The 23651-nt window shown below is 36.3% G+C and overlaps 1 protein-coding gene across 2 annotated transcripts in view; it reads right to left on the bottom strand.

Moving 5' to 3' along the window:
* Positions 1-23651, bottom strand: part of HDX (highly divergent homeobox) — a 217524-nt gene that overhangs the window by 18066 nt on the left and 175807 nt on the right. Inside the window, exons 7-8 of one of the 2 annotated variants that reach the window (XM_070783571.1) lie at positions 14198-14277; positions 9117-9200 (exon numbers count right to left, since the gene is read on the bottom strand). In XM_070783571.1, coding sequence (XP_070639672.1) covers positions 9117-9200; positions 14198-14277 — 164 coding nt within the window. The remainder of the gene's footprint in view (positions 1-9116; positions 9201-14197; positions 14278-23651) is intronic. The other variant, XM_070783572.1, reaches the window with a different exon arrangement.

The raw sequence follows: 23651 nt of genomic DNA, 5'->3' as shown, positions 1-23651 counted from the left end.
ATGGGAAGGATTATTATCTGAGACCTGTTTGTGAAGGGAATGTTTATGGCAAAAGAAGTTTGCTGAGTTTAGGGTTTAGGATTAATTAAGAATAGCTAGAAGCCTTTTTAGGAGATAATGATCTTAAGATGCTAGGGGAAAACAGGATTTAGAAAGATAAGAAAGAAACTGAGGAATGTAGCATGAGTTACAATGTAATCACAAGTTAAGTACAGTAAATCAGGGTGGGGGAAACTAAAAACCTCTGACCTAATGCTTTTGTCAAAGTATAAAAGATAACCTGAAGCTTGAAATAAACATGTAGTCCCGTACTTCGAGTCAGAGGCTACATCATCGTCCATCGACACTGTCCATCTCTTCAGATTGAATCCCTGGTTGCTGGAGCTGGACTCCAGCACATAATACAAAAACTGAGATCAAAAGTACTCTGGAGGGAACCAACAGTAGAGTAACTGAGGGAGAAGATAGGATAAGTGAGGCGGAAGATAGAATGGTGGAAATAAATGAAGCAGAGGGAAAAAAGAAAAAAAGAATTAAAAGAAATGAGGACAACCGCAGAGACCTCTGGAACAATGTTAAATGCCCCAACATTTGAATCATAGGAGTCCCAGAAGAAGAGACAAAAAGAAAGGCCATGAGAAAATACTTGAGGAGATAATAGTTGAAAACTTCCCTAAAATGGGGAAGGAAATACCCACCCAAGTCCAAGAAACCCAGAGAGCCACAAACAGGAAAATTCAAGGCAAAACACCCCAAGTTACATATTAATCAAATGAACGAAGATCAAACACAAAGAACAAATATTAAAAGCAGCAAGGGAAAAACAACAAATCACACTCAAGGGGATTCCCATATAGATAACAGCTGATCTGTCAATAGAAACTCTTCAAGGCAGAAGGGACCGTCAGGACATACTTAAAGTGTTGAAAGAGAAAAACCTACAAGCCAGATTCATGAACTCAGCAATGATCTCATTCAAATATGAAGGAGAAATCAAAAGCTTTACAGACAATCAAAACCTGAGAGAATTCAGCACTCCCAAACTAGCTCTTCAACAAATGCTAAAGGATCTTCTCTAGACAGGAAGCACAGAAAGTGTGCATAAACTTGAACCCCAAACAACAAAGTAAATGGCAACAGGATCATACTTATCAATAATTACCTTAAATGTAAATGGGTTGAATGCCCCAACCAAAAGACAAACACCGGTTGAATGGATATAAAAACAAGACCCCTATATATGTTGTCTACAAGAGACCCACCTCAAAACAAGGGACACATACAGACTGAAAGTGGAAGGGCTGGAAAAAGATATTTTACACAAATGGAGACCAAAGAAAGCAGGAGTAGCAATACTCATATCAGATATAATAGACTTTGAAATAAAGCCTGTGAAAAGAGACAAAGAAGGACACTACATCATGATCAAAGGATCAATCCACGAAGAAGATATAACAGTTATAAATATATATGCACCCAACATAGGAGCACCACAGTATGTAAGGCAAATGCTAACATATATGAAAGGAAAAACTAACAGTAACACAATAATAATAGGAGACTTTAATACCCTACTGAAACCCATGGATAGATGAACTAAACAGAAAATTAGCAAGGAAACAAAAACTTTAAATGATACAATGGACCAGATAGACCTAATTGATATCTATGGGATATTTCACCCCGAAATAATTTATTTCACCTTTTTCTCAAGTCTACACGGAACCTTCTCCAGGATAGACCACATCCTGGGACATAAATCTACCCTTGGTAAATTAAAAAATTGAAATCAGCTCAAGTATCTTTTCTGATCACAAAGCAGTGAGATTAGATATCAACCACAGGGGGGAAAAAAAAAAACTATTAAAAATACAAACATATGGAAGCTAAAAACACACTTCTGAATAATAAACAAATCACAGAAGAAATAAAAAAAACAAATCAAAATATGCATAAAAATGAATGAAAATGAACACAGAACAACCTTTGGGATTCAGTAAAAGCAGTGCTAAGGGGAAGGTTCATAGCAATACAAGCCTACATCAAGAAACAGGAGAGAAATCAAATAAATAACCTAACTGTACACCTAAAGCAACTAGAAAAAGAAGAATGAAGAACCCCAGGGTTAGTAGAAGGAAAGAAATCATAAATATTAGGGCAGAGATAAATATAAAAAGAACAAAGGAGACCATAGCAAAAATCAACAAAGCTAAAAGCTGGTTCTTTGAGAAGATAAATAAAATAGACAAACTGTTAGCCAGACTCATCAAGAAACAAAGGGAGAAGAATGTAACCAACAAAATTAGAAATGAAAATGGAGAAATCACAATGACAACATAGAAATACAAAGGATCATAAGAGACTACTATCAGCAACTATATGCCAATAAAATGGACAACTTTGATGAAATGGACAAATTCTTAGAAAGTATAACTTTCTAAAACTGAACCAGGAAGGAAAAGAAAATCTTAAGAGACCCATCACAAGCACAGAAATTGAAACTGTAATCAGAAATCTTCCAAAAAACAAAAGCCCAGGACCAGATTGCTTTACAGCTAAATTCTATCAAAAACTTAATTAAGAGCTAAAACCTATCCTACTCAAACTCCTCCAGAAAATTGCAGAGGAAGCTAAACTTTCAAACTCATTCTATGAGGTGACCATCACCCTAATACCAAAACCGGACAAAGATGCCACACAAAAAAGAAAACTACAGGCCAATATCACTGATGAACATAGATGCAAAAATCCTCAACAAAATTCTAGCAAACAGAATCCAACAACATATTAAGAAGATCATACATTGTGACCAAGTGGGCTTTTTCCCAGGGATGCAAGGATTTTTAAATATCGCAATTCAATCAATGTGATACACCATATTAACAAATTAAATTATAAAAACCATATGATTATCTCATTAGATGCAGAAAAAGCCTTTGACAAAATTCAACATTCATTTATGATAAAATCCCTTCAGATAGCAGACATAGAAAGAACATACCTCAATATAATAAAAGTCATATATGATAAACCCACAGCAAACATTATCCTCAATGGTGAAAAACTGAAAGTGTTTCCTGTAAGTCAGGAACAAGACAAGGATATCCACTCTCACCGCTACTATTCAACATAGTTTTGTAAATTTTAGCCACAGCCATCAGAGAAGAAAAAGAAGTAAATGGAATCCAGACTGGAAAAGAAATAAAACTCTCACTGTTTGCAGTTGACATGATCCTCTACATAGAAAACCCTAAAGACTCCACCAAAAAATTACTAGAGCTAATCAATGAATACAGTAAAGTTTCAGGATATAAAACTAACACTCAAAAAACCATTGCATTCCTATACACTAACAATGAGAATACAGAAAAGAAATTAAGGAAACAATTTCATTCACCATTACAATGAAAAGAATAAAATACTTAGGAATAAATCTAAAGAAATAAAAATCTTGTATATAGAAAACTATAAAACACTGATGAAAGAAATCACAGCTGACACAAATAGAGTAATATTCCATGTTCATGGATTGGAAGAATCAATATAGTGAAAATGAGTATACCACCCAAAGCAATTTATCGATTCAATGCAATGCCTATTAAGCTACCAACAGTATGCAGATGACACCACCCTTATGGCAAAAAGTGAAGAGCAACTAAAAAGCCTCTTGATGAAAGTGAAAGTGGAGAGTGAAAAAGTTGGCTTAAAGCTCAACATTCAGAAAATGAAGATCATGGCATCTGGTCTCATCACTTCATGGGAAATAGATGGGGAAACAGTGGAAACAGTGTCAGACTTTATTTTTTGGGGCTCCAAAATCATTGCAGGTGGTGACTGCAGCCATGAAATTAAAAGATGCTTACTCCTTGGAAGGAAAGTTATGACCAACCTAGATAGCATATTCAAAAGCAGAGACATTACTTTGCCAACAAAGGTTCGTCTAGTCAAGGCAATGGTTTTTCCTGTGGTCATGTATGGATGTGAGAGTTGGACTGTGAAGAAGGCTGAGCACTGCAGAATTGATGCTTTTGAACTGTAGTGTTGGAGAAGAGTCTTGAGAGTCCCTTGGACTGCAAGATCCAACCAGTCCATTCTGAAGGAGATCAGCCCTGGGATTTCTTTGGAAGGAATGATGCTAAAGCTGAAACTCCAGTACTTTGGCCACCTCATGTGAAGAGTTGACTCATTGGAAAAGACTCTGATGCTGGGAGGGATTGGGGGCAGGAGGAGAAGGGGACGACAGAGGACAAGATGGCTGGATGGCATCACTGACTCAATGGACGTGAGTCTGAGTGAATTCCATGAGTTGGTGATGGACAGGGCGGCCTGGCGTGCTGTGATTCATGGGGTCGCAAAGAGTGGGACACGACTGAGTGACTGAACTGAGAACAAATAATTTCACAATTTGTATGGAAATACAAAAAACCTTGAATAGCAAAAGCAATCTTGAGAAAGAAGAATGGAGAATCAACCTGCAAGACTTCAGGCTGTACTACAAAGCTATCGTCATCAAGACAGTATGGTACTGGCACAAAGACAGAAATATAGATCAATGGAACAAAATAGATAGCCCAGAGATAAATCCACACACCTATGGACACCTTATCTTTGACAAAGGAGGCAATAATATACAATGGAGAAAAGACAATCTCTCCAACAAGTGGTGCTAGGAAAACTGGTCAACCACTTGTAAAAAATGAAACTAGAACGCTTTTAACACCATACACAAAGATAAACTGAAAATGCATTAAAGATCTAAATGTAAGACCAGATCTAAACTACAAAACTCCTAGAGGTAAACATAGGCAAAACACCCTCTTACATAAATCATAGCAGGATCTTCTATGAGCCACTTCCCAGAGTAATGGAAATAAAAGCAAAAATAAATAAATGGGACCTAATTAAACTTAAAAGTTTTTGCAAAAAGAAGGAAACTATAAGCAAGGTGAAAAGACAGCCTTCAGAATAGGACAAATTATTAGCAAATGAAGCAACTGACAAAGAATTAATCTCAAAAATATACAAGCAGCTCCTGCAGCTCAATTCCAGAAAAATAAGAGACCCAATCAAAAAACTAGACCCAAAAGAACTACACAGTAGACCCAAAGAACTACACAAACATTTCTCCAGAGAAGACATACAGATGGCTAACAAACACACAAAAAGATGCTCAACATAGCTCATTGTCAGTTAAATGCAAATCAAAACCATCTCACCCCAGTCAGAATGGCTGATATCAAAAGTCTACAAACAATAAATTCTGGAGAGGTTGTGGAGAAAAAGGAACGCTCTTACACTGTTGATGGAAACGCAAACTAGTACAGCCACTATGGAGAACACTGTAGAGATTCCTTAAAAAACTGGAAATAGAAGTGCCATATGACTCAGCAATCCCACTGCTGGACATACACATGGAGGAAACCAGAATTGAAAGAGACACATGTACCCTAATGTTCATTGCAGCACTGTGTATAATAGCCAGGACATGGAAGCAACCTAGATGTCCATTGGCAGATGAATGGATAAGAAAGCAGTGGTACATATACACAATGGAATATTACTCAGCTATTAAAAAGAATGCTTTTGAATCAGTTCTAATAAGGTGGATAAAACTGGAGCCTATTACACAGAGCGAAGTAAGTCAGAAAGAAAAATCGCAAAACAGTATACTAATGCATGTATATGGAATTTAGAAAGATGGTAATGATGACCCTATATGCAAGACAGCAAAAGAGACACAGACTTTTGGACTCTGTGGGAGAAGGTGAGAGTGGGATGATTTGAGAGATTAGCATTGAAGCATGTATATTATCATATGTGAAATAGATCACCAGTCCAGTTTCAATGCATGAGATAGGGTGCTCAGGGCTGGTGCACTGGGATGATCCTGAGTGAAGGGATGGGGAGGGAGGTGGGAGGGGTGTTCAGGATGGGGGACACATGAACACCCATGGCTGATTCATGTGAATGTATGGCAAAACCCACCACAATATTGTAAAGTAATTAGCCTCCAATTAAATAAAAAGTATATAAATAAACATTAAAAAAACAGAAAAAAAATACACAATGAGGTACCATCTCATTGAGAATGGCTATCATCACAAAGTCTACAAACAATAGATGCTGGAGAGGAAGGAGAAAAGGGAACCCTCTTACAATGTTGTTTGGAATGCAAACTAGTACAGCCACTATGGAGAACAGGGTGGAGATTCCTTAAAAAACTGGAAATAGAACTGCCATATGACCCAGCAATCCCACTGCTGGGCATACACACCAAGGAAACCAGAATTGGAAGAGACACATGTCCCCCAATGTTCATTGCCACACTGTTTATAATAGCTAGGACATGGAAGCAACCTAGATGTCTATTGGCAGATGAATGGATAAGAAAATGTGGTATGTATACACAATGGAATATTACTCAGCTATTAAAAAGAATGCTTTTGAATCAGTTCTAATGAGGTGGATGAAATTAGAGCCTATTATACAGAGTGAAGTAAGCCAGAAAGAGAAACACCAATACAGTATATAAACTTGTATATAAGGAATTTAGAAAGATGTATTGATGACCCTATGTGAAAGACAGCAAAAAGACAAAGATGTAAAACACAGACTTTTGGACTCTGTGGGAGATGGTGAAGGTGGGACAGTATGAGAGTATAGCATTGAAATACGTGTATGACCAAATGCAAGATAGATGACCAAATGCAAGATTCATGACCAGTGCAAGTTTGATGTATGAAGCAGGGCACTCAAAGCTGGTGCCCTTGGGCAAACCAGAGGGCTGGTGTGGGGTGGGAGGTGGGAGGAGGGTTCAGGATGGTGGGACACATGTACACCCATGACTGATTCATGTAGATGTATGGCAAAAAAAACACCACGATATTGTCAAGTGATTAGCCTCCAATTAAAATAAATAAATTAATGTTTTTAAAATGGCAGCTAAACCTGAAGTGTTATGACATAGCTAATCATGCCTGAGAAACTGAGCTTATTCACTTGTCTCACAAGCATTTCAGATTAGTTAGAATTCCTAGTAATATGGATTCCTGGCAAATATCTCAATCAGAAACTCCACTATGACAATACTGAATATTGATGGTTGTATAGTAGTAATTTCCAAATGCAAAAATAAAACACTTGCATACTAAATGAACACTTGAGCAATAATGTTAAATATATTTCCAAAGAAAACTAATTTATTCTAGGAACTTGTTACTGGATCCTTATGACTTAGGCACTAGATCAGGTAACATATACATGAGTAAGATATGTATCTGACTTCAAGAAACTTATGGTGAATATATTCAAGAAATCAACAAAATGATTCTGAACCCTAAAGAAAGGAGACTAGCATGTGTGAACAAAGAGAATAAAATGATGTTCTTTGAAGGAAGATCAAATTTCCAAACTGGTAAGGGTATCTTAAATCAACGTACTGAAATCAGCAATGAGAACTGCTATATGAGGTTTCACTTATAGTTATTTCAGAATTAAAGTGACAAAATTCACTGATGAAGTGAACTGAAATATCTTGAATAATGATTATAGAGAGACATATTTTCTATATAGGTGCTAATTTTTAAGAGTTAAATAAAAGTTTGTATAGAATGAAGATGTGTTATAAAAGATATCTTAATAAGGGAGCAAAAAACCCCTTGTTTCTACAGCATTCACCAAAATGGAAAACACTGAATCTTTAAATGTCCTTTAGAATTCAATGAAAATGATAACTGATATTTCTGGACTGGATACTCTGGCTTGCTGATGTCTTCAGCTTCAAACCTTTCAAGTGAGCTGGTACCTCAGCAGAAAAAGGTCCTGGAAAGAACCCTCTGAGTTCTGGGACCAGTCCTATCTGACCTGTTTGAGAGTACTGAGTAGAGTACACTTAATAGCTGTGCAACCTAGTCCTCTAATCTGTAGTTTCCATAGCTTGTGCCAAGTGATGGTTTGCAAAGCCATTTAAACCCTGAACTGGACATTTATAAATGTTATATGACCATGAAGGAGAGATAAGAATGATCTCTTGTACTTCAAAACCAACAACTTTATAATTATATTTGTTAAAATATAGTTTAAATACAGGATTATATTGTGTTTTTGGATCACTTAGAAAATAAATTTCAAAAAATAATTTCCTTCTGTGTTTACAAGGTTCAATATTTTGAAGTCTGACATGTCATGAACAGTTGAAAAACAGAATCTGTTGAATTACATAGCTTTCAATTATAGTAAAACTGAAAAGGTTAATGACAGCTGCTGTCTTTCTGATTAAATGTTATCTTTTGTTAACATTTTAAGATTACTATTCTCTATGAAAAAAATAACTTTGGTCAAAATTTCAGAAGATCCCAAAGTTACCTAGTAAGATAGGACATGGATTAACAAAGAGACAACAATTAAACATCTAGGAAAAACATATTGACATCTAGACTGATAGCTTACATCAAAAATTTTTAAAAAACAAAATTATGCATGGCATGCTGTCAAAGTAAGCCTTTCATTTTAGTAACAAGTGACATTAAGAAAAGGTCATCTGTATTCATATTCATTCAGTATTTGTCATGGGGATTGTTTTTAAACTTCTAAAACAGGTATATTATTATATTAAAAAAAATCTTCAGAAATTGAAATTCAAGATAAAATTAGCAAGGAACACTAGAAAAAAATATTCCCTTTATAATCATTTTAAAATGAACATGGGCTTTAAAAAAAGTATTGTCATAAATTTCACATTAACCACCACTATGCCTCATCTTGCAATGCAGCATCAGTACTTACTGCTGCTCAGCAAATTGTTCTTAAAGCCATAACCACTAAACTGACCAGCATTAATTAAAATGCCCAGCACCATGATGGATATCCAGGTGCCTGAGAGAGTCAATGCAGAGCCCCAGGATGCTTAATTTATCAAATGGAAAATGGAAGTGAAAAAAACTGGTACATAGATACTGTAAAAGTCTACCTCCTTTAATCAGTTAGTTCAGTTCAGTCGCTCAGTCATGTCTGAATCTTTCCAACCCCATGGGCTGCGGCATGCCAGGCTTCCTATCCATCACCAACCTCTTTTAATACCTTCTCTTAAAAAATTAAGGATCTGAAATTACTTTTACCTTATAATCCAAGAAAGAATTCACTTGCTCTACTTCAGAATTACTTATCATGTCACTTTCTTCATCATCAATAATTTCTATTTTCTGTAACACAAGTAGAGAAGTTTTCATAAATATATTTCTTATTATCCCCATTGCACTCAATAATGTATAGAGCATATCATTCAATGTTCAGTTTTAACAATGGGGTTTTCTAGTCTAGGTTATCAAGAGTAAATTCTAACTGACTGGCTCCTCAGCTTTACACCTAGTATGTGTCTGAGCCACCTCCTTTAGTAATAGAAAATTATTGTAATATAATTTAAAATAGAAAAAAACAGTTTCATAATATCCTTAAAAAAATAAGCAATCAAACTTTGATTAAATAGTGCCCTTCAGGAACAGGGAATTTGTTTTCTGTAAAGGTAGTCTAAAAATTTAATCGGCTGGCAGAACTTTCTTCTTTACACTTTCATATTTCTCTTTGCAACTTGTAATGCAAAATATCAACATATGACATGCATTGCAAAGTCAAATGTGTGTTTTTTTTTTTTTTAAATATCCACTTATTCACAGCACTCCATTAGTGAGATAATTGAAAGCAGACATTTATAATGTAATGGTGATGAGTATGGTGATTTGTTTCCTTCACTGGATAGTAAATGAGAAGAGAGAAAGCAAGAACAAGAGAAACGCTAAACTGCCCTTCACTTCAGTTGCTCAGTCATGTCCAACTATTTGCAACCCCGTGGTCTGCAGCACACCAGGCTTCCCTGTCCATTACCAACTCCTGGAGCTTGCTCAAATTCATGTCCATCAAGTCAGTGATGCCATCCAAACATCTCCTCCTCTGTTGTACCCTTCTCATCCTGCCTTCAATCTTTCCCAGCATCAGGGTCTTTTCCAATGAGTCAATTCTTTTCATCAGGTGGCCAAAATATTCGAGAATCATCTTTAGCATCAGCCCTTCCAAAGAATATTCAGGATGGACTGATTTCCTTCAGAACTGACTGGTAAGACCTCCTTGCAGTCTAAAGGACTTTCAAGAGTCTTCTCCGACACCACAGTTCAAAGGCATCAATTCTTTGGCATTTAGCTTTCTTTATAGTCCAACTGTCACATCCATACATGACTACTGGAAAAACTATAGCTTTGACTAGACAGACCTTTGTCAGTAAAGTAATGTCTCTGATTTTTAATATACTGTCTAATTTGGTCATAGTTTTTCTTCCAAGAAGTGTCTTAATTTCATGGCTATAGTCACCATGTGCAGTGATTTTGGAGCCCAAGAAAATAAAGTCTCTCACTGTTTCCATTATTTCCCCATCTATTTGCCATGAAGTGATGGGACCAGAAGCCAAGACCTGAGTTTTTTGAGCTTTAAGACAACTTTTTCACTCTCCACTTTCACTTTCATCAAGAAGTTCTTCTTCACTTTCTGCCATAAGAGTGGTGTTATCTGCATATCTGAGGTTATTTATATTTCTCCCAGCAATCTTGATTCCACCTTGTGCTTCATCCAGCCCAGCATTTCATATGATGTACTCTGCATATAAGCTAAATAAGCAGGGTGACAATATACAGTCTTCAGGTACTCCTTTCCCAAATTGGAACCAGTTTGTTGTTCCATCTCCCTTTCTAACTGTTGCTTCTTGACCTGCATACAGATTCCTCAGGAGGTGGGTCAGGTTGCCTAGTATTCCCATCTCTTGAAGAATTTTCCACAGTTTATTGTGATCCACACAGTCAAAGGCTTTGGCATAGTCAATGAAGCAGATATTTTTCTGGAACTCTCTTGCTTTTTTGATGATCCAATGGATGTTGGCAATTTGGTCTCTGGTTCCTCTGCCTTTTTGAAAACCACCTTGAGTTCTGGAAGTTCACGGTTCACATACTATTGAAGCCAGGCTTGGAGAATTTTGAGTATTACTTTGCTAGCATGTGAGATGAGTGCAATTGTGCAGTAGTTTGAACAATCTTCGGCATTGTCTTTCTTTAGGACTGGAATGAAAACTGACATTTTCCAGCCCTGTGACAACTGTTAAGTATTCCAAATTTGCTGGCATATTGAGTGCAGCACTTTCACAGCATCATCTTTTAGGATTTGAAATAGCTCAACTGGAATTCCATCATCTCCACTAGCTTTGTTCATAGTGATGCTTAAGGCCCACCTGACTTTGCATTCCAGGATGTCTGGCTCTTTGGTGAGTGATCACACCATTGTGGTTATCTGGGTCATGAACATTGTTTTTTCTATAGTTCTTCTGTGTATTCTCACCACCTCTTCTTAATATCTTCTGCTTCTGTTGGAGAAGAAGTGAAGAAATGAAGTTGCTCAGTCGTGTTTGACTCTTTGCGACCCCATGGACTGTAGCCTACCAGGTTCCCCGTCCATGAGATTTTCCAGGCAAGAGTACTGGAGTGGGTTGCCATTAGGTTCATACAATTTCTTTCCTTTATTGTGCTCATCTTTGCATGAAATAATCCTTTGGGTATCTGTAATTTTCTTGAAAAAATCTCTAGTCTTTCCCATTCTATTGTTTTCCTCTATTTCTTTGCATTGATCACTGAGGAAGGCTTTCTTATCTCTCCTTGTTATTCTTCAGAACTCTGCATTCACATGGATATATGGTTCCTTTCCTCCTTTTCCTTTAGCGTCTCTTCTTTTCTCAGCTATTTGTAAGTCTTCCTAGACAACCATTTTGCCTTTTTTACACTTCTTTTTCTTGGGGATTGTCTTGACCCCTGCCTCCTGTACATTGTCATGAACCTCTGTCCATAGTGGACATTGAACTGTGGATGGAGGTTAGTGACGTTGTACAGGAGGCAGTGATCAAATTCATCCCCAAGAAAAAGAAACTGCCCTTAGCTTCAGAATTGATGTACAGCATAGTTTGTATAGTATCTTGCAAACAGTAGGTACTAATTAAATATTTGTCAAAAGAATGAACATAACAGCTTAACATCAGTGGAAAGAATGGCTGATAAGCTACAACCATAAAATCTCTAATCATAGAATTCTTTTTAAAGAAAACCAAAACCCAAAGACAAAATCTGCTTCAAATTTTTCTTTTGCATATGAATAATGCAGTTAAAAAACACACACACACACACTTTAAACATTTAAACCCTGCCAACCCAAAAGAAAATTTAAAAAGAGAAAAGCTAAGCTAGAGTTAGTCACTAGGCAGTCTTTTAAGAACAATCACATTAATAGCAACATGTCACAGGCAGAATTTGAAATAAAATTTCCTAGCCAGAAATTGATATGGTGATTAAAAATCACAAACAAACTTGGAATGATTATATTTGATATATTGCCTTTGGGGATATGATACCATAACAGGGTTTGTTACCAGCAGGCTTCTGAGTCAGAAAGACAGCTACAAAGGAGTTGCTTTGTACTGCTGCCTGGAGATGAATCTAATGTTTTGTTTTCTACTATAATAACTAAAAACTTGGGGCTTACTCATGTTGGCTCTCACCATAACACCAATTTGATATCTTCTTTTTTGATGTTGTTGTTTAGGTTTTTCTATTTGGATAGGTTCTGGGCAAAAAGAGCTAAGTAATCAAGGGAGAAGGCTTGAGGGGCCACTGTATAGATTTGTGCATATAAACAGGTCTTGTATGTCTTTGTGATTTGCCGTCCATAATTGAGGACACTTAAAGCTATAGGCAGAGGAAATCAACCTTTGAAAATATGAAGTTTTGTCTCTGAAAATCATTTTTTTTTTTTTTTTTTTTTTATAAATTAGATGCTTAAGTGACTGTGAGTCATTCCATGCCAGGACTTCATTGTTTTCAAATGTCTGCCACAAGGGAGATTCAATGCTTGAGAAATTCAGACAGAAAATGAGCATGTCTTTAGGGGAACAAAGTTTCCAATTTGTAAATAACTGCATATAATTTGTAATAGTATTACTCAAATCTAGAGCAAAGGAGATTATTAAATAGTGGAATTAAGAATATTGGCACAATTAATAATTGTGGAAAACAATTATTACTAGCTATCTAATGAAAACACAACTTTGCCACAAAATAAAAGCTTATTTTCCTATACCCCCATTCAATATATTTAGGTCAACCATCAGCTTAAATCAGGACTGAAATCAGTAAAATACAATCCTAAACTACACTCTGTATATGGAAAACACTGTTATATATTATTTATATATAACAAAAAAGAACAAAACTGTATTTGATGTACTCAAGTTTTATTAAAGTGATGTGACAGAATTATAATGTTAGATAAATAATGTTCGTAGTGGAAGCCAGGGTAAATCTTGAAGTTACAGCCATTTTGTAACAGAAAAATCCATTATATGGACCAATTGTAAAGATTACAATAAAGCAAAAAACACTGATTTGAAAACAAAAACAACAGCACAATGACATTTTCCTTTATGTCTGACTTTGGGTTAATAACACCTTGATTTCTGAATTACTTGATTGAGTAAGAATATAAACAGATAATGCTAAAACAGCTACTTTGAGAGCATCTCTATATACCAATAATGTTTACATTTTTACAAAACCTAGTTTAATCCACACGTAGGCTGTGTCTGCTTGCTATTCAGTTTTTTACTACTACTTTTCCTCTATTACTACAATTTTTAAGATGACTAGCTGAGTCCAATTTAACTAAAAAGAAGAAAAGTTTCCAAACACAGTGGAGACATGTATGGTCTGAACAGAGAACACAAGAATCAGGAATCCATGGATACAAGTTCCAGACCTAAGAATGACTTCTTTCATGGTCTCATGCTAAACTTTTAAAATTCTGCCATCTGTCAAATGAGAAGAAATTGGCTATTTGCTGAATATGTTGAAGCAAAATAACTTGTTATGCTTAAAATGTCACATATATAGTAGGCATTAGGTTTTCATATTTGCAAAGCTCTTACATAAAAAGAGGTACAGATGATATCACTTTAAATTTCCTTTATTAAACCCTATAAGATATACTATTGCATTGGTAACAGATCTGTTTTGATTTGTAAAGCAAGACTTTTTTCTGACAATGCTGATATTGTCACCAACCGGAAATAAATCCTTGCAATCCATCATGTAATGAGGAAAGAATCCCAAAGTGTACGTACCACATTATCTGCAGATACTGCATGGTGGTTCTCTTCCTTATGAGCCCTTGCCTTATTGGGAACAACTTCATTTGATTCCTCTATAGAAACAAAGAAGGCCATGATTTCATTTTTCATTCCTTAAATCTTTATTGAAAAATTTTTCAAAATTACTTTGATAATTTCTCTATTGTAAAAAGACATAAAAGGCAATTCTACTTCTAACAGTGTATTCTAAGAAAATAAGTGTGGATGGGTTCAAATTTAAGGATGATCATCACTGTGATGTTTATAATTGAAAAATCTGAAGCGTTTATATGGTTAACAATAGAGGCTTGGATAAATCATGTGGGGCTTATCCTTACAATAAATGCTATAAAAGAACTAAAAAATGAAGTAGAAGAATAGTTGATAATAAAGAAAATATTCATACCTATTGGAAAGAGAAAAACTGAAGGTGACAAAATCTACTATGTAGGTACACTGTGATTTTAATTTTGTTTAAGAGGAAAAGCATATATTTTCATGGGGAAAAAAAAATACTGACACTATTTACACCAAGGCATTGCCATTATTATTTCTGAATGGAATTACAGACAACTTTTATTGCTCTTCGTTTTATCTAATTTACTTGCTTTGATAATTCTCATTTTCTTCCATTTGTTTATTTATATTTAAATATTTTTACAATAAACATGTAGTGCTCATTTTAATAAGAAAAAAGTGATAAAATAATGTTCAAATACATGATATAAACTATAAATATAGTACACTTTCAAATTTGTAAAAAGGAATGTGTATACGAGTGTACAGACACATATAAACGATCCTGTATATATGCAAAGAGAAAGCACTGGCATAAATACTTTCTCACCCCCATTTCAAGAATGGATATCACTGAGGGGTATGATTTTTTTTCTAATTTTTTCATTGTATGTTCCAAAATTTTCTATAATGAATGTGTATTCCTTTTATGATCAAAATTTAGTACCCCCATACTGTATGGGGACTGGCCAAGATGAGCTAACCTCCTCTCATGGACACACCAAAATTACAACTACCCTTGAGAACAATATGAGGACAAGCAGAAAAGATCAACTGCTGGAAATATAATGAAGGGATTACAAGAAGAAGGGTCAGAGGGGTGAAGACACAGTATAGTGAAGACCTATACCCTTGGGGAAGATGACCCACAAACAGGAGGACAACTATAATTGCAGAGATTCTCTCCCAAGGAGAGAGGGATCTGAGCCCCACATTAGGCTCTCCAGTCTAGGAGTCTTGCACTGGGAAGATGAGCCCTCAGAGTGTTTGACTTTGAAGGGCAGCAGGGCTTACATTCAAAAGAGTCAGAGGGCAGTGGGGAAAAGACTCCATTCATAAAGGGCACACAAAATCTCACCCTCCAAGATCCAGGGAAGAAGCAGTAATTTGAAAAGAGCTTGGGTTCTGATTTTGAAAATCCTCCTGGAGGCAGGCGGCAAATGAAACTCACCTTGGAAACAAAGAAGCTAGCAGTAGCCATTTGGGGGAGTTCATTCCACCATAAGTATACTGGTGCTGGTAAGCACAATTTTGGAATCCCCCACCCCCAGTTCTGAGATGGCCCAGGCCAAACAGCTAGCCAGGTGGGGACACAGTCTCACCAACCAGCAGACTGATTGCTTTAGGAGCTCTTAAACTCCTAGTTGCTCCAGGACCTGGCCACATCTACCAGAATGCCCAGGACCTGGCCCAGATCAACAGTGTACTTGCACTAACCCTAGGACTCCTAGGGCCCTGAAGCCAGAGACTGTGGGACCCAACTCTGTTCACCAGTGAATGGCACTTTTGTCACTTTTATTCAACATAGTATTGGAAGTCCTAACCACAGCAATCAGATAACAAAAAGAAATAAAAGATATCCAAATTTGAAAGGAACAAGGAAAATTGTTACTATTTAAAGATGTTATGACACTGTACATAGAAAATACTAAAGTGAAAGTGAAGTCACTCAGTCATGTCTGACTCTTTGTGACCCCATGGACTGCAGTACACCAGGCTCCTCTGTCAATGGGATTTTCCAGGCAAGAGTACTGGAGTGGGCTGTCCTTTCCTTCTCCAGGGGAGCTTCCCAACCCAGGGATTGAATCCGGGTCTCCTGCATTGCAGACAGATGCTTTACCATCTGAGCCACCTAACGTGAACGTGAAGTCGCTCAGTCGTGTCCGACTCTCTGCGACCCCATGGACTGCAGCCTACCAGGCTCCTCTGCCCATGGGATTTTCCAGGCAATAGTACTGGAGTGGATTGCCATTTCCTTCTCCAAGGGATCTTCCCAACCCAGGGATCAAACCCGGGTCTCCTGCATCGTAGACAGACGCTTTACTGTCTGAGCCACCAGGGAAGTCCAAGAAGACACCATTAAAAAGTACTAGAACTCATCAATGAATTTGGTAAAGTTTCAGGACAGAAAATTAATATGCAGAGATCTGTTGTGTTTCTATACACTAATAGTGGATTATCAGAAAGAGAACTTATGAAAACAATCCCATTCACAATCACATCAAGAAGCATAAATTACCAGGGAATACATCTAACTAAGGAGGTAAAAGATTTGTGCTCTAAAATTATAAGATACTGAAGAAAGAAATTGAAGATGACAAAACAGATGGAAAGAAATTCTGTGTTGATGGGTTGGAAGAATTAGTATTGTTAAAAGAACTATACTCTGCAAGGTAATCTAGAGATTCAACATGTTCCCTAACAAAATACCAATGACATTTTTTAAAGAACTAGAAATATGTCTAAAATTAGTGTGGAAACACAAACAACCCTGAATAGGTGAAATAATTTTAATAGAACAAAAAAAAAAAAAAAAGAGAGATGTCATGCTCCCTGATTTCATACTATACTACAAAGTTACAGTATTCAACAGTAAGTTTCTATCACAAACACAAATACATAGATGAACAGAACCAAGTAGAGAACCAGAAATGAATCCACACTTACATGAGCAATTAATTTATGACAAGGGAGGCAAGAATATACAACGGAGAAAGTACAGCTTCTCCAATAAATACTATTGAAAAAACTTGACAGCTAATTCAAAAAGAATCAAAATAGACTATTTTCTCACAGCATATACAAAAACTCAAAACAAATTAAAGATGTACCTGTAATATCTGAAATCATAAAACTTCTACTAGAAAACATAGGTAATTTGCTCTTTGACATCAGTTTCAGCAATATTTTTTGGATATATATCCTCAATCAAGGAAAACACAAATAAAAATAAACAAATGAAACTACATCAAAATAAATGTTTTCACACAGTGAAGGAAACTCAATAAAATGAAAAGGTCACCTACTGAAATGGGACAAATTATTTGCAAAGGATGTATCTGATAAGGAATTAAGATCCAAAATATACAAAGATCTCATAGAACTTGATATAAAAAATACAAACAACCCAATGAAAAACTGACATTTTTCAGTGAGTAGACATTTTTCCAAAGAAAATATATGGATGACCAACAGGAAAATATGGTCAATATCACTAATCATCAGGGAAATGCAAATCAAAACAACAGTGAGATATCACTTCACATCTGTCAGAATGTCTGTTATCAAAAAGACAAGAAGTAACAACTGTTGGCCAGGATGTGGAGAAAAGGGCACCCTCCTGTACTGTTGGTGGGAATGTACATTTGGTGCTGGCAGAAACTATGAAAACAGCATGAAGACTCCTCAAAAATTAAAAAATAAAACTACGATGTAATCTTGTTGCTGTTGTTCAGTTGCTCAGTCATGTCCAACTTCTTTGGACTGCAGCATGCCAGGCCTTCCTGTCCTTCACCATCTCACAAAGCTTGCTCAAACTCATGTGCATTGAGTCAGTGATGCCATCCAACCATCTCATCCTCTATCATTTCCTTCTCTTCCTGCCTTCAATCTTTTCCAGCATCAGGGTCTTTTCTAACGAGTCAGCTCTTTGCATCAGGTGACCAAAATTTTGGAACTTCAGCATCAGTCCTTCCAATAGATATTCAGGGTTGATTTCCTTTAGGACTGACTGGTTTGATCTCTGTGCAGTCCAAGAGACTCTCAAGAGTCTTCTTCAGCACCACAATTCAAAAGCATCAATTCTTCAGTACCCAGCCTTCTTCATGGTTCAACTCTCACATCTGTACATGACTACTGGAAAATCTTTGACTACAGGAACCTTTGTCAGCAAAGTGATGTAACATGGCTGTGTGTTATAAATGAAAATTGTTAGGAGAGTAAATCCTAAGAGCTCCCATTGCAAGGAAAATTTGTTTTCTATTTCTATTTTTTCTATTTGAGGTGAGGAGCTTTTACAAAAGCTTTTGTGGTAATCATTTGATAATGTATGCAATTCAAACCATTATGTTGTACACCTTAAACTTTTACTGTGTTGTATGTCAATTATATCTCAAGAAAACTGGAAAAGGAAGTTAGCAAACTGTAAATTTGAATGAGTAGTCAATGTCTGACTGTCACATTAAATAACAATAAGACAGCAATGATTTTTTTTTTAAACTCAATAGTTAAAAATGAGAAAATAAAAAAAAAAAGAAAATCAATTCAGAAAAAAATCAGTCTACTAAAAGCTTCCTGCTGAGTTGGAGAAGTGGCTAATTCACAGCATAGTGTGCCTACAAGATAATTCTTTGTCTTAGATTTCCTCCACCTCTACCCCTTAGAAAAACAGATGAGTAATGTTTCTCTCTTTTATTTCTGAACACCATATCATGAACATTATATGGACAAATTAGTGGAAGTTCTCGGCTCCTTGGTAATGAACAATTTAATTCACCATAGAAAGCAGAACAGAATAGTTATCGGTTCTAAGATTTTTTGAGTCCATCCCTTCCCATGGAAAGATATATGAGTTCCTGTACGAACATGGAGGATGACTAGGAGGTAATCACTGCTTGTCCAGGAACTCACATATGAGTGCATTGAGAACTAAAGATATTCAGGGAAAATTTACCAGAGTTTTAATACAAAGTCTATTATAAACTCATTTTTTTCTAGAAAAGAGTGGTTTCTAGGCTTCCAGTTCAAGATGGCAGAGTACAAAGACATGTGCTCATCGCCCTCCTGCAAGAGTGCAAGAGCACCAAAATTCCAACTAGTTGTTAAACAATCATCTACAGGAGGACACTGGAACCTTCCCCCCCGCAAAAAAAAAAAAAAAAAAAGGATACTTCAAGTCCAAAGAAAAAGAAAAAGCCACAATAAGACAGTAGGAGGGACACAGTTACAGTAAAACCAAATCCCATACCCACCTGGTAGGTGACTCACAAACTGGAAAACAATAATACCAAAGAATGTCTCTCAATGTTGTAAAGATTCTGAGCCTCACGTCAGGCTTCCCAGCCTGGAGATCCAGCAAAGGGACTAGGAATCCCCAGGTAATATGACTTTGAAGGCCATCAGTGTTTGATTACAGACCTTCCACAGGACTAAGGGAAACAAAGACTCCACTCTTGGAAGGCATAAAATCTTGTGCTCACAAAAACCAGGGGAAAGGAGCAGTGACTCCACAGGAGACTGAACCAGACTTACCTGCCAGTGTTGGATGATTTCCTCTGGGGTGTGGGTAGGCAGTGGCTAGTTGCAGAGACAGGGGCACTGGCAGCAATAGTCCTGGAAGGTGCCTATTGTTGTAAGTTCTCTTGGAGGTTGCCAATAACCCTACCATAGAGCCCGTAGACCCCAGAGCTGGGTCTTTTCAGGCCAATCAACCAACAGGGAGGTAGAACAACCCCACTCATCAGCAGGTAATTAGATTAAAATTTTGTTCCACCAGAGTCTTATTCCACCAGAGCAAGACCCAGTTTTCCCAGTCCCTCCCATCAGGAAGCTTACACCAGCCTGTTAGTCTTATCCACAAGAGGGCAGACAAAAGAAGCAGGAAGAACCACAGTGGCTAGAATGAAAGTCACGTTACAGAAAGTTAATGAGAATGAGCAAGTATAGAGTTATGTCCCAGTTGAAGGGCCAAAGTAAAATCCCAGAAAAACAACTAAATGAAGTGGAGATGGGCAACTTTACAGAAAAAGAATTCAAAATAAAGATAGTAAAGATGATCAAGATTCTTGGAAACAGAATGGAGAAGATGAAAGAAATGTTTATCAAAGACCTAGGAGAACTAAAGAAAAAACAAACAGAGATGAACAATACACTAGAAGGAATCAATAGCAGAATCACTCGAAAGAAGAATGGATAAATGACCTGGAGGACAAAAAGGTGGAAATCACTGCTGCAGAACAAAATATAGAAAAAAGAATGAAAAACCAAATGAAGACAGCCTAAGAGACCTGTGGAACAACTTTTAACACACCAACATTTGCATTACAGGTGTCCCAGAAGGAGAAGAGAGAGAGAAAGGACCCAAAATATTTGAAGCGATGATAAAATAGTTGAAAACTTCCTTGACATCAGAGAAGAAATAGTCAACCAAGTCAAGGAAGCACAGAGTTTATCCTAGTCAGAATAAACCCAGGAAGGGACACACCAAGACACATAGTAATCAAAATGACAAAAATTAAACATAAAATATTAAAAGCACCAAGGGAAAAATGACAGATAACATACAAGGGAACTCCCATAAGGTTATCAGCTGATTTCTCAATAGAAACTCTACAAGCCAGAAGGGAATGGTGCAATATAAAGTGATGAAAAGGACAAACCTACAACCAATAATACTTTACCCAGCAAGACTCTCATTCAGATTTGATGGAGAAATCAAAAGCTTTCCAGATAAGCACAAGTTAAGGAAATTCAGCACCAACAAGCAAGTTTTAACAAATGCTAAAGGAAATTCTCTAGGCAGGAAACACAAGATAAAGAAAAGACCTACACAAAATAAACCCAAACAATTAAGAAAATGCTAATAAGATCATGCTGCTGCTGCTAAGTCGCTTCAGTCGTGTCCGAATCTGTGTGACCCCATAGATGGCAGTCCACCGGGCTCCGCCATCCCTGGAATTCTCCAGGCAAGAACACTGGAGTGGGTTGCCATTTCCTTCTCCAATAAGATCATACATATCAATAATTACCTTAAATGTAAACAGATTAAATGCACCAATCACAAGACAGATTGGCTGGGCAGATGAAAACATGTGCATGTATGCACTTCCACTTACCACATCACTTTTATTAACCTCCCAAATTGTATGTAATTATTTTATATTGTTAGGTTAATCATGTTTCCATTATGGCTTGCAATTATAATTATCTTTTATTTTTTGTCTGGCTATTGATTGTGAAAACTGTTGAACATCTTTTCTTACTGTGATTATGCAATTATTATTTGCTTAATACCTTGTATCATGATTGGTCAACAGAAAATAATGGAATTCTAAGTCTACCATTTAATAGAAAGATCTAAATCACTTTTTAAAATACAGATGCATATCAGAAATATCTTGGAATTTTTTGAGAAATACAAATGCCCAGGTATTTTTTCAAGCTCCAGATGTATTTCTAATGATCAGCCATGTTTAAAAACAACTGGACTGTTCCATACATCAGTGTCTTGGACTCTGTGGGAGAGGGAGAGGGTGGGAAGATTTGGGAGAATGGCATTGAAACATGTAAAATATCATGTATGAAACGAGATGCCAGTCCAGGTTCAATGCACGATACTGGATGCTTGGGGCTAGTGCACTGGGACGACCCAGAGGGATGGTATGGGGAGGGAGGAGGGAGGAGGGTTCAGGATGGGGGGCACATGTATACCTGTGATGGATTCATTTTGATATTTGGCAAAACTAATACAATTATGTAAAGTTTAAAAATAAAATAAAATTAAAAAAAAAACTGGACTATATGATGATCTTTTACTTTTATCTAGTTTGTTTCACATTTTCTATTGCATATTCAGTGCTCCCATTTCATTTAGTTTATGTTTCCAACTTCTCTATCTCTCTTTTTGTTGTGTTCTTTCTCAAGTTTTTATCATGTGTAGTACAAAAGCTTTGGTATACATCTGTATATAAATAACATGTATAATATAATATATATTAGAAAAATTTTGAATTTTTTCATAGCTAAAAAATTTATGACATTTTAATTCCACTTGTTTGACTTAGCATGAATAGGATGATAGATTTCTAATTTATATTCACTCAAAACTTTGATATAAATTAATTCCATGCAAAATATATGGCATCTAGTATTGTTGCTAAAAGTCTAGAAAATTTATTAACTTAGTAATTTTTTTTAAAAAAACCTTCTAATCCAAGTCTGAGAATATAAAGAAATACTATATTGTGAAAAAAGAAAAAAAACAACAACCACAACAACAGGAAATTAATATGTGATACAGTTTTATAATTAACTAAAGTACAGATTTTGTTCAAATTTCACACACAAAAAGAGTGGTTCCTAGATAAATGATACCTTATTCATTATTTTGACATTTCAAATCACTGCACTTCAAGTCCTATGTAATCAGCAAGTAAATTAAATACAGGAAGTGAAAATTGTCATCAGATTTAGCTGCAGAGCTGGTATTAGTATTTGTGCCCTCAGAATAGGAATTATATTGCTCATCAACTGATTATTACTGGATTCATTCCTTAGAGATTTGCCTTACATTTCTGTGCTCACTTGCTCATAACTTGGTACACGGTTCTGTTTTACTAGCAACATATTCACTCATTATTTGATTCTTTTGTAAGATACATATAAAACTGTTTTTAGGATTTATAAAATAAAAAGGTATGGAATTATATAGCTGAATAAGGTACATTTTCTTTTGCTTACTGATAGGTTACATATTCGGAGAAGGCAATGGCAATCAACTCCAGTACTCTTGCCTGCAAAATCCCATGGACAGAGGAGCCTGGTAGGCTGCGGTCCATGGGGTTGCTAAGAGTTGGACACGACTGAGCGACTTCACTTTCACTTTTCACTTTCCTGCATTAGAGAACGAAATGGCAACCCACTCCAGTACTCTTGCCAGGAGAATCCCAGGGTCGGCGGAGCCTGATGGGCTGCTGTCTATGGGATCGCACAGAGTCGGACACGATTGAAGTGACTTAGCAGTAGCAGCAGCTTACATATTAGTAAAAGTTTGAAAGCTAAACACTGCAATGTGTCTGGTTATTATTCAAAAAAAGCAGCTCTCTTAATTGGAAAATAAATAAGTAGAATTAATAAGAAGTGAAAACTCTAGAGGGCACTCTATGTGGTAGCCGCATGCTCACACTAAGTAATTGTATGTAGAATTATCTTTCATGTGCACACCCACATACAAAATAGATACAGCTGAAAGAGGCCATTTATAAAAGTTAACGTTATAGATGTTAATTACTCCTATACTTTAGACAGCTTGCCTCTCAGGATAGTATAAACTTTTTAGATTTCCTCAACCATAAAATATATTTGGCAGACATAAAACTTGAAATTAAGAAACTGAGTCATCTATTGCTTTTGCTAAAGTTTGCAGTTGGGTGGG

This window comes from Bos indicus, chromosome X, assembly GCF_029378745.1.
Source record: "Bos indicus isolate NIAB-ARS_2022 breed Sahiwal x Tharparkar chromosome X, NIAB-ARS_B.indTharparkar_mat_pri_1.0, whole genome shotgun sequence".
NCBI classification, from domain to species: Eukaryota; Metazoa; Chordata; class Mammalia; order Artiodactyla; family Bovidae; genus Bos; species Bos indicus.
This window is presented reverse-complemented; position numbering and strand designations above follow the sequence as displayed.